This window comes from Megalobrama amblycephala, linkage group LG13, assembly GCF_018812025.1.
Source record: "Megalobrama amblycephala isolate DHTTF-2021 linkage group LG13, ASM1881202v1, whole genome shotgun sequence".
Taxonomy (NCBI): domain Eukaryota; kingdom Metazoa; phylum Chordata; class Actinopteri; order Cypriniformes; family Xenocyprididae; genus Megalobrama; species Megalobrama amblycephala.
This window is the reverse complement of record NC_063056.1, coordinates 31,741,616-31,754,466: the sequence shown is the minus strand read 5'-3', so window position 1 is coordinate 31,754,466 and position 12,851 is coordinate 31,741,616. Positions and strand designations below refer to the sequence as shown.

At 36.5% G+C, this 12,851-nt stretch overlaps 1 protein-coding gene across 31 annotated transcripts in view; it reads right to left on the bottom strand.

Moving 5' to 3' along the window:
• Nucleotides 1–12,851, bottom strand: part of rims2a (regulating synaptic membrane exocytosis 2a) — a 215,903-nt gene that overhangs the window by 41,167 nt on the left and 161,885 nt on the right. For 24 of the 31 annotated variants that reach the window (XM_048151902.1, XM_048151905.1, XM_048151907.1 and 21 more), the window contains 3 exons: nucleotides 12,049–12,152; nucleotides 8,203–8,369; nucleotides 3,683–3,904 (listed from right to left, as the gene is read on the bottom strand). In XM_048151902.1, the coding sequence (XP_048007859.1) occupies nucleotides 3,683–3,904; nucleotides 8,203–8,369; nucleotides 12,049–12,152 (493 nt within the window). The remainder of the gene's footprint in view (nucleotides 1–3,682; nucleotides 3,905–8,202; nucleotides 8,370–12,048; nucleotides 12,153–12,851) is intronic. The other 7 variants (XM_048151906.1, XM_048151908.1, XM_048151909.1 and 4 more) reach the window with 1 other exon arrangement.

Below are 12,851 nucleotides of genomic sequence, written 5' to 3'. Positions count from 1 at the left end.
ATTTTTAAACACTTGCAGTCTGTATAATGCATAAACACAACTTCATTCTTTATAAATCTCTCCAACAGTGTAGCATTAGCCCGTTAGCCACAGAGCACTATCAAACTCATTCAGAATCAAATGTAAACATCCAAATAAATATCATACTTACGCGATTAGACATGCTGCATGACGAACACTTTGTGAAGATCCATTTTGAGGGTTATATTAGCTGTGTGAACTTTGTTTATGCAGTGATAGAGTCGAGAGCTCGGGAGGGGGCGGAGAGCGCGAGCAATTAAAGGGGCCGCAGCCTGAATCGGCGCATTTCTAATTATGCCTCAAAATAGGCAGTTAAAAAAAATAATTTAAAAAAATCTATGGGGTATTTTGAGCTGCAACTTCACAGACACATTCAGGGGACACCTTAGACTTATATTACATCTTGTAAAAAAACGTTCGATGGCACCTTTAAGATATATTCTCTAAAAACAATCTCAAGCAATTTTGCTTATCAAGTAATTTTATCTGATTTAAATGATGCTTATATATTTCTACTGAAAAACAAGACGAGGCTACCGATTTAGAAAATTACTTTTGCACTGAAGGACTTCTGCATTTGATACTGACATCTCTGATTTGAAATGGTCTGACTAGAGGACAATACCACAAAAACCAATGGAAATGAAAATGAGTTAAAACATCTCATGACTGTCTGTGTGCTGTGAACACATGCTTTTTATGCCTTGTAAGGCAATTCTAAGTAACCTCTTTATGGCTTTGTTTTCCTTCTTTTTTGCTCTTTCTAGTTTCATATGTGTATATTAGTCATGGGATTGCATAACTAACCCACAGAAAACTGCCACAAGAACACATGCCTCTTACATATTACACAAGTCACCTAATGAGGCAGACAATGCCCGTGGCTCTTCCACCACCGTCAATGTAATTGCCGCTGACATCACTTCCTGTTTTTTCAAAGCATGCATTGGCTGATTCAACACGCCTCAGTAAACACAGCAAGATCACCTGAAGAACGCATGACATTAAAGGCAAACACTTTTCGCCTCTTCAGCTAAATCACTGTTCCTTATACACAATCTGTGTCCATCCATTCGTACTATATGTTCATTTAACGCAATATGATCAACGAAACACTTTAAAGGTCTGTGTGCGCTTCCAGTCACTTATTAACAAAGAAAATCGTGTTCCTATCTCCCTCATTACAAACACGGTTAGAGTCTAATGCATCGCTCAGAAGCTGAGATGACAAGTGCAGTGTCAACATTGTGAAATGAGCAGGAGCTCAGAAATATCACAAAAATGTCCTGAGAGAACAGAAGGAGCTGCACTGATGGACCTATGAACATATATGGGTGAATCTCACAAAACCAGTCCAGAACATGTCTGGGTCATATTTCACACTGAAACCAAAATGAAGGAGATATTATTTGCATAAAAAAATGAGTTTTTGTATGACATTATTATACAAAAAAAAAAGTCAATTTATCTCAAATATTTCAAACAAATTTTCATCTGAATGAGAAGGGCTGTCAGCTACAATGCCAAATACGAAACCTAACTTTTAAAGTGCCCCTTTTAAGGTATTTTAAATGTTCTGGTGGCCCAGTCTGTTTTGATTGGTCTACCGCTTACAACATGTGTTGGAAATGAAACACCCATTACCATATCTGAATTTCAGCTCCGGATCTTCCTCATCGCTTGATACACAGTGATACGAACAGTAGCCAATGAAGACCATAGGCTGACTTTTTGCAAATTTGTTTCGTAGTAAGACTGGAATTACTGACGACACATTTCAGGCAATTCAGAATCGTTTTTTTCTTTTAGGGAGACGATAACTCGGGGCACTTTGAAACTTTGCAGACCTTTTATATTCACACACAGCTATATTACACACTACGTGAAAGGTAATATCTGAAAAAACATAATAGGGGCGCTTTAATAACCTGTAATATAATCAGGCACTGCTTAATTGTCATGAAAATAATATAAATCTATAATTTCTTTAGATTTTTGGTGGTGAAATTTGACCTGAACATGTATTTATGAACGATTTATGAGATTCACCAATATGTGCAACTGTTAAATGACTGCTAACAGGGTTCTGTGTCAACTGAGTATGAAGCTGTATCTGAATGGAGGCCTTTTTGGGGTAAAAGGGGAATTTGAAGGTCTGGGGACACTGAAATAAAGACTTTCACATTTCATGACATGTTCTGAATAAACCTCAAATAAAGCCCTCAGAAATGTTGAATTTTAGTCGCCCCACACACAAACAGCAGCACATTAAAATGACATACAGACATTATCACATATAAACATAAGGAAGACAGCACTAGCACAGGGCAGGATTCATTTATCATGAGCGGATCACCATGGCTTGCAATCTACTGTATCTATACACTCATTTCACTGGACTTGAGTTGGAAGGTTAGATTAAGTTTCCCATGTTAATGTAAACATAACCAAGAAGCTATATCTGGAATAGAGTACATTATTATTTAGGTCGACCTACAATAAAGTAGGTATCCTTGACTCAATTACCTAATTTCCAGCTCTAGAACTCTGCAATTCCCTATTCCCATATCTGCCCTCAATTATGATATAAATGGTTCTCATCTTAAAGTTTAGGCTTAAATAGAATATACAAGTAGTATGTTTGTACGCATTATCTTGTAGCTACGATATACAGTAAGATACAGGTTTTTAATCCTGGTCCTGGGGACCCACCTTTCTGCACATTTTGTATGTCTCCCTTATCTGACACACGAAAGATGTATCTGAAATCGCCGCCTATACCCTTAAAAATGGCACTATTTGAGGGGACAGCCATTTGTAGTGGTGTCTGAAACCATAGTGGACATTATCGAGTGCACTCATTCAATCCCACAATGTACCGCAAAAATGATTGTACAACAGTTGTACGCTCAGTGGTTAGAGAATACCCATAATGCAGTGTAAGAGTCGTGCGCCAAATGAATTCTCGCGTCTGACCAGAAGATGGCGCCCGCAGTTGAATCATCCATCCATTCATTTTCCAAACCGCTAGTCCAATGTGGGTACAGCGTAATATCATACAGGTATACATTCCTTTTTAATTGATTATTAAATTATTTAATTAAGGTTTAAAACATGCTAGATTCCATGTTAGAGTTCAAGATAAATAATTTCATTTCTACTGGAGCTGCCAGTTTGCTAAGCAAAACTAAGCACAAACGGCAGCCCTTCCGGCACACTCAGTGTCCGAATTCACTCACTTGTTTTCATTCACTCCTTCAAGTGAACTATATTAGTGGACTAATGTAGGGAATAGTGAATGAGGGTATAAGGGGTGATTTCAGACAGAGACGCAGTTCAGGCGGAGTTTAGCTCTCACCTAATGAGCTGATGATCTGAATCAATGTGTCTAAAATAAGGGAGACATACAAAATTTGCAGAACGGGTGAGGTGCGGTAATGCCATGTCTTGATTCCCGTAATTGCGAAATTTCAACTTGTAAAAGGCATTCACGTCCTCGTAGAGCTCGTAATTACTTACTAGGAATGGTAGAATGTCACATGTGGCCATGGAGAAATGACACTAATTACTGCATGGCGTGAAAGCAGCATCGGTCCCCAGGACCAGTAATGAAAACCATTGGTATAAGATACAGTTGGCTGCCATGGGGACTACAGTTTACCTGAGGTCCGCCTCTGAGACTGTCCTCTGGGCCACGCCCTCTTCAGACTCCTCCAGCTCTGCTTCCTCTCTGTCTACACTATTTGTCTGTCTCTTCAGCTTTCCTGCCCTCCCCCCTCCTCTTTTCCTCCCTCTGTCCTCCTCTAACCCTCCCTCCTCCTTTTCCTCCTGTAACGCCTCTCCAACCAACTCCTCCCCCTCTGTGGAGAGACTCCGCCCTTTGCTGTGGGCGTGGCCGGCAGAAGTAGAAGCAGAGATGCAAGCAGCATGCAGAACAAAAAATGAAGCACAGTGAAAAAAGATGTCAACACTACCTGAATGTAAACCATACAGAAAGAATGAATGAATGACAACACAATAAAATAATGCAATGCAAACAGTAAAAACAACAGAAGCCAGACAGTATGCACATAAAACAGAACAAAAATGTGTTTCATTGCAGAACCCAAAAAAATATACACCTCTAGCATGTTATACGGGAGTGCACTAGGTTGCCGGTAATTATTTACTAGCATTTCAATAAAACTGTTTGTGTTCACTGGCACAGAGTGAGCGGATTATGTCAATGTTGGATAATGGCCAATAAAAAGTTTGCAGGCGGTACATTTTTTTTTTAAAGCTTAACGATTCCGCAATTATTTTGTCAAAAATACAGTAAATGCAGTAATATTGTGAAACATTATTACTATTTAAATGAACTGTTTACTAATTTATTATATTTTAAATTTAACATTTATTCCTGTGATGGCACATGATCCTTCAGAAATCATTTTAATATGCTGATTTGCTGCTTAAGAAACATTTCTTATTATTATCAATGTTGAAAACAGTTGTGCTGCTTCATAATTGTTAGGAAACCATGATACATTTTTTTCAACATTCTTTGATGAATAAAGTTTAAAAGAAAAAGCATTTGAAATAGAAAACTTCTGTAACTTCTTTATACCGTCGCTTTTGATCAATTTACTCTATCATAGCTTAATAAAGGTTTACGTTATTTTAGTCTTACTGACCACAACATTTTCAAATGGACATTAAATTGAAACTATATGCATTCAAGAAAGTCTGCAATTTTCAAACTATCATCATGCATGACTTTTAGGGCTGCAACAATAAATCGATGCATCTCGATTCATGGATTGAGATTTTCCGAATGCATCGCAATTCTCTCTCGAATGGATTCTGAGCTTAGTTTTTAACAGCAGTGGCACTCTAGGCTAGTTTTTTTTTTACAGCATGCTCAAATGCTCACAAAGAAGAGCTCTTGTGCATTCGGCTGAGTCTGAGAATGTACTTGCACCTCAGAATGCTTTTATGATGGAAGATTAATGTAAACAGCCCACTGCAAACACCCTTGTAATTCGCTTCAGCTTTTTCGAACTTTGAATGATTATTTTATAGAAGCTTCAAGTGGTGTGAGTAAGGAATTGGAAGCAAGCAGAGTACGGCTGTTTCTAAAGGGAGCAGTGCCATCTGCTGTTAAAGGTGCCATAGAATCAAAAATTGAATTTACTGTGGCATAGTTGAATAACAAGAGCTCAGTACATGGAAATGACATACAGTGAGTCTCAAACACCATTGTTTCCTCCTTCTTATGTAAATCTCATTTGTTTAAAAGACCTCTGAAGAACAGGTGAATCTCAACATAACACTGACTGTTACGTAACAGTCGGGATCATTAATATGTACGCCCCCAATATTTGCATATGCCAGCCCATGTTCAAGGCATTACACAAGGGCAGCCAGTATTAACGTCTGGATCTGTGCACAGCTGAATCATCAGACTAGGTAAGCAAGCAAGAACAATAGCGAAAAATGGCAGATAGAGCGATAATAACTGACATGATCCATGATTACATGATATTTTTAGTGATATTTGTAAATTGTCTTTCTAAATATTTCATCAGCATGTTGTTAATGTACTGTTAAATGTGGTTAAAGTTACCATCGTTTCTTGCTGTATTCACAGAGACAAGAGCCGTCACTATTTTTATTTTTAAACACTTGCAGTCTGTATAATTCATAAACACAACTTCATTCTTTATAAATCTCTCCAACAGTGTGTAATGTTAGCTTTAGCCACAAAGCACCAAACTCATTCAGAATCAAGGGAGCGCGAGATTTAAAGGGGCCGCAGCCTGAATCGGTGCATAGTTAATGATGCCTCAAAATAGGCAGTTAAAAAAATTAATTAAAAAAAAATCTCTGGGGTATTTTGAGCTGAAACTTCACAGACACATTCAGGGGACACCTTAGACTAACGTTCTAGGACACCTTTAAAAACTAAGCTCAGAATCGATTCGAGAGAGAATCGCAAAATCTCAGAATCGATACAAAATAATTTCTCGATTCGCAATGCATTGATTTATTGTCCCAGCCCTAATGACTTTATTCACAGTTTGTTGAAACCAATCATATATCTCACTAAAGACAACCTGCTCACGGTACATTTTACAGACACACCCTAAAGAAGGAGTTTTGGATAATTCTGAGTGGATTTTTTCCATGCCAGTGGACACAGAGCCAGTGGTTTGGCGCCAAACTCACCTAAAATGAACCAAACCTTGAATGCACTCGGACCCACATAATGACGAGCCCTACAGAGATGCTGTTTCTCTAAGGCCATGTACACGCTGCAGCTAAAGAAGATCCTCACTCCTCTTCTGAGTGTTTAATCCTGTTCTGTGCACAGCAGGTATTTATAGGAGTGATAACCTCATTCTATAACCAAATGTAATGCACGTCTGAAAGATTTAGATATGAGACACATTTGCAAATTCTCTTTTTACTCCCCCCCATCAGTTTAATGTGCAATAATTAATTTAGCAGATGCTTATATCCAAAGTGACTTACAAACGATTAACATAAAAAGCAATTCACCACAGATCCAAGAATATTTATAATATTCATATAGTATTCAATATTCATGTAGTCAGAATTTTGACTATTAGCAAATTCTGGACAAGAACCGCCCACTTAGACTAGTCTGTTTGATTGACAAGTAAAGTGACACAGTTTGTTTTGTTTTTAGAAGCTGAACGAATGACACCACAATAAGTAATTGCACATCCTTGTCCACCAGCAATCGGTTAAGTAAAAATGAATATCTAAAAGTAAAAAGTACTGTCTATTTCACAGACATTATGATTTTATGAACCATTAACCTTTAAGGCTTTTTAAACTTCGTTGACAAACTTTGCTGTTCTAGATAGAAATGACATATGAATTGCTTTGAATTTCAATTCATTTTAATCATCTTTCTTAAATTCAAATTCTGCATTCTGTATACATTCTCAATTCAAATTCAGGAATTTAACTGGATTCTATACAAGGCATTCTCAATTAATTTCTGAATGGTGCACAATCCTGGTACATTTGACTTCCAGGTGGACTGATCAGAAATTTCCTTAAAGTCAGTCAATCAGATTGAAACTGCTGGTTTTTGGATATGTGTGCAATATGCATTTAGATGGTGTGTGAACAGACTGTGGGTGGTATGTGGGCAAGCTGTCTGACGCTGAGACTAAACATGCATAAACTTGGTGCCTCTGTTGACATTGGTTTACTAACAACTGCCAGATGACAATATGTCTACAGCAGTGATGTTATTGTTAACTAAAACTAAAACTAAATCTAAAACTATTAATTAACTATTAACTCTAAATTAAATTTAGAAATAAAGAAATTAAAAAAACAAATAATAGATGAAAAAACTTTAGCCTTGGCACCTAAAACTGAAATAAAAATAAATTAAAAGTACATAAACCTTTAACGTTTGTTTAAAAAAAATAAATAAAAAAAATAATAAAAATTACAAAAGCACATAAGGTTCATCAAGGAGAGGAGCTCTGCACACAGTAGAAGATTTCTTTATATGAATTCTTAAATCAACTTTTTAAGTTTACTTTATTGGATGTAATATGGTAAAACATTTTTTATATAAATAGAATCAGGTGTGCTGCTGTCTGTTAAGATGATGACGATGTGAATCTACAACATTTTGTCTTTGCTTTTTTTGTAAGAAATCTTCTACTGTTATGTATGCGAGCTCTTCTCCTTGCTGATCTTTGATGTTTCTTGAGCTTACGCACCAAAGTAATTTTTATCTACTAACTCCTTCAGTATTAGGCATTTTTTTGGTGTTTTTAAAAGCACGTAACAAAATTACTAAACAAACTAAAATGAAAATGAAAACGAAAAATACAAAAATATTCAAAGTATTAATAAACACTAAAACAGTATATAAATAAAACTAAAATAACACTGGTTTCCAGACTCTAACATTAGTTTGGTCTAACAGCTAACACCAAAAGGATTAAATTATTGGCATCCATGTTTCTTGTTTACAGCCATAAGATGAAGGAATTCACTCCTGCAAATAAGTGCAGTTGTCACTCCCAAAACCTTGCAGTTTGTACATGGCCTCAAAGAACAAACTTAAGAAGCACACACTGTAGACTGTTCTTCAACTGAACTATACCACACACACAGTGATTCCGACTTGAGAAGAGGCCGTCTCACCTGATCTTCCGGCTGCCCCGCGGCCGTTCTGATTGGACAGAGATGTAGCTCATGCTGCTGAATCGAGATGCACTGCTGGTTCTCGACACAGCGGACACGTCGCTGACATCACTGTCCGAAGACTTGGCCGAGAGGTTTTCTCCCCGCTGAGGATCCCTGCCTGAACGCTGAACAACAAACACAACACAAGCAGTTAGATGCTTACAGACAACAAATAGAAAATGCTTGAGACATAACCAAAACTAGTCACAGTGGTAAAAGCATTTTCAAAACTTAGTTTTCAGTCAGTGCCACAAAGCTGGGACTGGATTATCTGTTTATGTGACCAATGGCAAATAGCGAGTAGGGCAGAAATGGTGGTATGAATCTTATTATAATACATACGTGATCTGATATGCTGCATCATGTTTGTAATGATCCATTTTGAGAGTCATATTTGTTTGTGAGCTTCTCCTATATTATTTATGTCTCAGGGGCCGGGGAGCACAAGCTCATTTGCATTTAAAGGTACACACACCAAATCAGCGCACCCTAAAATGGGCAGTTAAAACATGGTATAATAAAAAATCCAAGGGGTATTTTGAGCTAAAACTTCACAGACACATTCTGGGTACACCTGAGACTTATATTACTTCTTGTAAAAAGGGGCATAATCGGTCACCTATAAATAATGAGCCAATACATCAATCTTTTCTTCCAAAATGTGTTTTCATCCTGATTCGCTATGGTCTTCACAGGAAACTATGTACTTATGTAGAGCTGCAACTAACGATAATTTCAATAAACGATTAATCTGTCGATTATTTTTACGATTAATCGATGAATCGGGAAAAAACCCATTAATTTCCAACCTTTTATTCAAAAACAAAACTCCGATTTGCTGCGTTAAGCAAAGATAGCGGGCACAACTAGGTATTGTTTAAGAAAATGGTATCGGATCGGTACGTGAGTTTAAATACTCGCCGATACCAATGCCCGAAATTTTTGTGGTATCGGTGGTATTTCCGATACTAGTATCGGAATCGGAACAACCCTAAAAGGGACCTGAGCTGTCAGAACAATACATCTTTTTTGTATTTTTTAAATAAAGAAAAATACAAATCAGAAAACTTAACAGGATTTGTTTGAACGGTAGAACTTCTTCTCTACACTACACTACACTCACTCACTCACTCCCAAATATATTTGTCAACAATAACCGATATAGGACAAAGCACTGAATAAATACATGACAACAGATCAGTGTTAATTTTGACAGCAAATTTTTATTTAGTTTTAGTCATAGTCTTTTGACTAAAATGCCATTCATCTTTAATCATGTTTTAGTCATTTGAATTGTTTTAGTAGTTGACTAAATATCACAAGATTTTAGTTGACTAAATCCAACAGGTTTAGTTAAATTGTAATGCATTAAGAATTTCTCTAAAATTTCCAAACCCATTATATACTCCTGGAGAAAACATCTACTGTATTAACCTATTAATATGAATAATATTATAATTTGAACATGCAATACAGACACAGATTTAACTGCTGTGACATAAAAAAAATATTATCTTATAATCCAATAAAACCACTCCTCCTAAAGAAGAACACAATGTCTTCTTTTCAATGAATGATATATGCATTCTTTATAACAACTTGCATACAACAGTCCTTATGGATTAAATATAATTAATATATAATAAATCCTTATTAAAGCTAAAGAGCAGTGAGTGATTGTCTCTGTCTTTTGTTGTTTGATTAATATTAACCCTTTCGAGCGTGAGTTTAAAATATTTTATAGTTTTTTTAAGGCGACCGTTATTTTAGAACGTTTGCCTTTAATGTTTCCATAGCGACGCGTCTTGCGTGTCACGAGCGCTGAACGCAGCCACAATAACACTGTATGACAGATGGATCGCTATTATTTCGTTTTTCCTTGTTTATTTAAAATACTCTCCGATGGTCTTTCCTCTACCTCCGCTCTGCTATTTATTTATTTATTTTTGCTCCGCTCTGCTTCGCGCTCAACCGCGCTTTTTTATACTCAAACATCTCCGCGTCTTATTGAGAGGCGTAATAGTCACGCGACACAACGAATCGATAATGAAATTCGTTGCCAACTCTTTTAATAATCGAATTTTATCGATTTTATCGATTAGTTGTTGCAGCCCTATACTTATGTCACTCGCCCATGCGCGTTTTATCATATTCGTAAATAAAGAAAAGTTGCTCCAGTTACTTTGACGCGTCTATGGTGTGGAAGTGGCATAGGTTAGTAGAGCAATGTGCGAGAAAGTTTGACATGGAGCAGCTAAATCTCAAACCTCTGGGAATCACCTGTTTAAAAAAAACACTGAACAGAGGAGAGTCAAAAAGAGAACGCGACAGAGCTCGTAAAAAAACAAGATTCAACATTGGCTTTTCAAAATAGCAAGAACTGAGGGATTTAAATTGTAAAGGTGACACGAGATGGCGTTTTTATTACTCAACAAGTGAGTTAAGTATTTTATTGAGCAAATGTAGCTCTCTAGAGTTCATTGTAAATCATTATCTATTGTGAAGGGCCACATTCATCCGCACGGTCATGCAGAGCCAAATGAAGAGGGCCAAATGTTACACTGTGTACCTTTAAATGCAAGTTGCTTTGGATAAAAGCATCTGCCAAACACATATATATAAACTGAATTATTGTTTTTGATAAAATGTAGTCTAAAAAGGACAGCAAGCATCGTTAAGAAGAAATGGCACTGCGTTTATGCCAGTGTATTCCTGGGTATTCTATCTTGGACAGACATGGAGTGGAATTGTAGGGCCTTATGTAACATATTTATTTATAAGGTGCTCATGGCTTGCTATGATGATTATAAATATAATGTCCTAAATGGCGCCTTCCCACAAGCCTGTCAGACAGAGTAAATAAACCTCTTCTTTATCTGCTTTTAATAGAATCCTGCAGAGCTCATAGACCTGTACAATGCTTTTTATACCACATGGTTAAAAGGATAAAAAGGGAAGGTAATATAGCCGTATATGGCGGTGAAGCATGCTGACCAGCATACAGAAATACTAATGAACAAATACATTTATTCTAAATACAAATAATACAACTAGAAAACACCCCAATTAATCTAACAGAGTTGAAATGAGTGATCAACAGCAGCATATATCTATGTTAAAGGGATAGTTCATCCAAAAATGAAAATTATACCATTATTTACTCACACTCAAGCCATCCTAGGTGTATATGACTATCTTCTTTCAGACAAACTCAATCAGAGTTATATTATAAAATATTCTGGCTCTTCCAATCTTTATAATGGTAGTGAAGTCCAAAAAAGTGCATCCATCCATCATAAAAGTAATCCATACGACTCCAGGGGTTTAAAAAAAAATATATACATATATTCATTCATCGCATCAGAGATTACTCTTTTGGCGCAAGCCAACTTGTGTAGGCCGTCTGCCGGAAGATAGTTATTTTAGTTTATAAAGTTTTAAATGTGGATATTTTTCTTACAAAAAAACATCGCTTCGCTTCAGAAGACCTTTTTTTAACGTAATGGAATCGCGTGGATTAATTTTTTATGGATGGATGCACATTTTTGGACTACCATTCACTACCCATTATAAATCTTGGAAGAGCCAGGAAATGTTTATAATATAACTCTGATCATGTTCATATAAAAGAAGATAGCTATATACACCTAGAATGGATTGATGGTGAGTAAATCAGGGGCTAATTTTCCTTTTTGAAAATTAGGTGAACTATCCCTTTAACTATAGCATAACTGTAATCATTTAAACATAAGTTTTGAACTGTTTTTCACATTAAGGATAATAGCAGTAGACCACTAGTATTACCTTGTTATAGTCTTGTTCCAGCCTGGAGTCCGAGCCTGTTCCCTGTTTATACTTGTTCATCTTCAGTTTCATCTGCCGCGTTCGTTCCTCGACATCCATAGCACCTATGGATCACAGCAGACGTCAATGAGTTTGCGTGTTCGGAAGGTTGTTGAAAAAGTGCCTTGTGATGTTGGTGAGGCAAGATGGGAACAGATCTGTTGACCCGGTCAATAATGAAGCATTTGATATATAATGTAGTATATAATGTGATATATAATGCAGAATGGTCTAAAGGGATAGGGATATTTCACCCAAAAATAAAAATTCTGTCATCATTTACTCACCCTAATGTTGTTCCAAACCTGTATGAGTTTCTTTCTTCTGCTGAACACAAAAGAAGATATTTTGAAGAATACTGGTAACCAGACAGTTGACAGTATCCATTGACCTCCATAGTATTTTTTTCCTACTGTGTAAGTCAATGCAGCAGATCAACTGTCTTGATACCAACATTCTTCAAAATAACAGAAGAAAGAAACTCATACAGGTTTGGAACAACATGAGGGTGAGTAAATGATGACAGAATTTTCATTTTTTGGGTGAACTATCCCTTTAATAAAGAAATCTTTCCCATCAACAACACTACTGTTGCACGATCACTTTTAACTACCATCTGAGCACAAGAGCAACTGTCTGTTTAATACCAAATTGTCCATTAAAAAAAAAAAAAAATGCATTTATCTTTTATTTTGATAAATGCATTTATCAAAATGTCTGTCACCATTAATAATAAGCTGCTGGGTACATGTCTTCACACACAC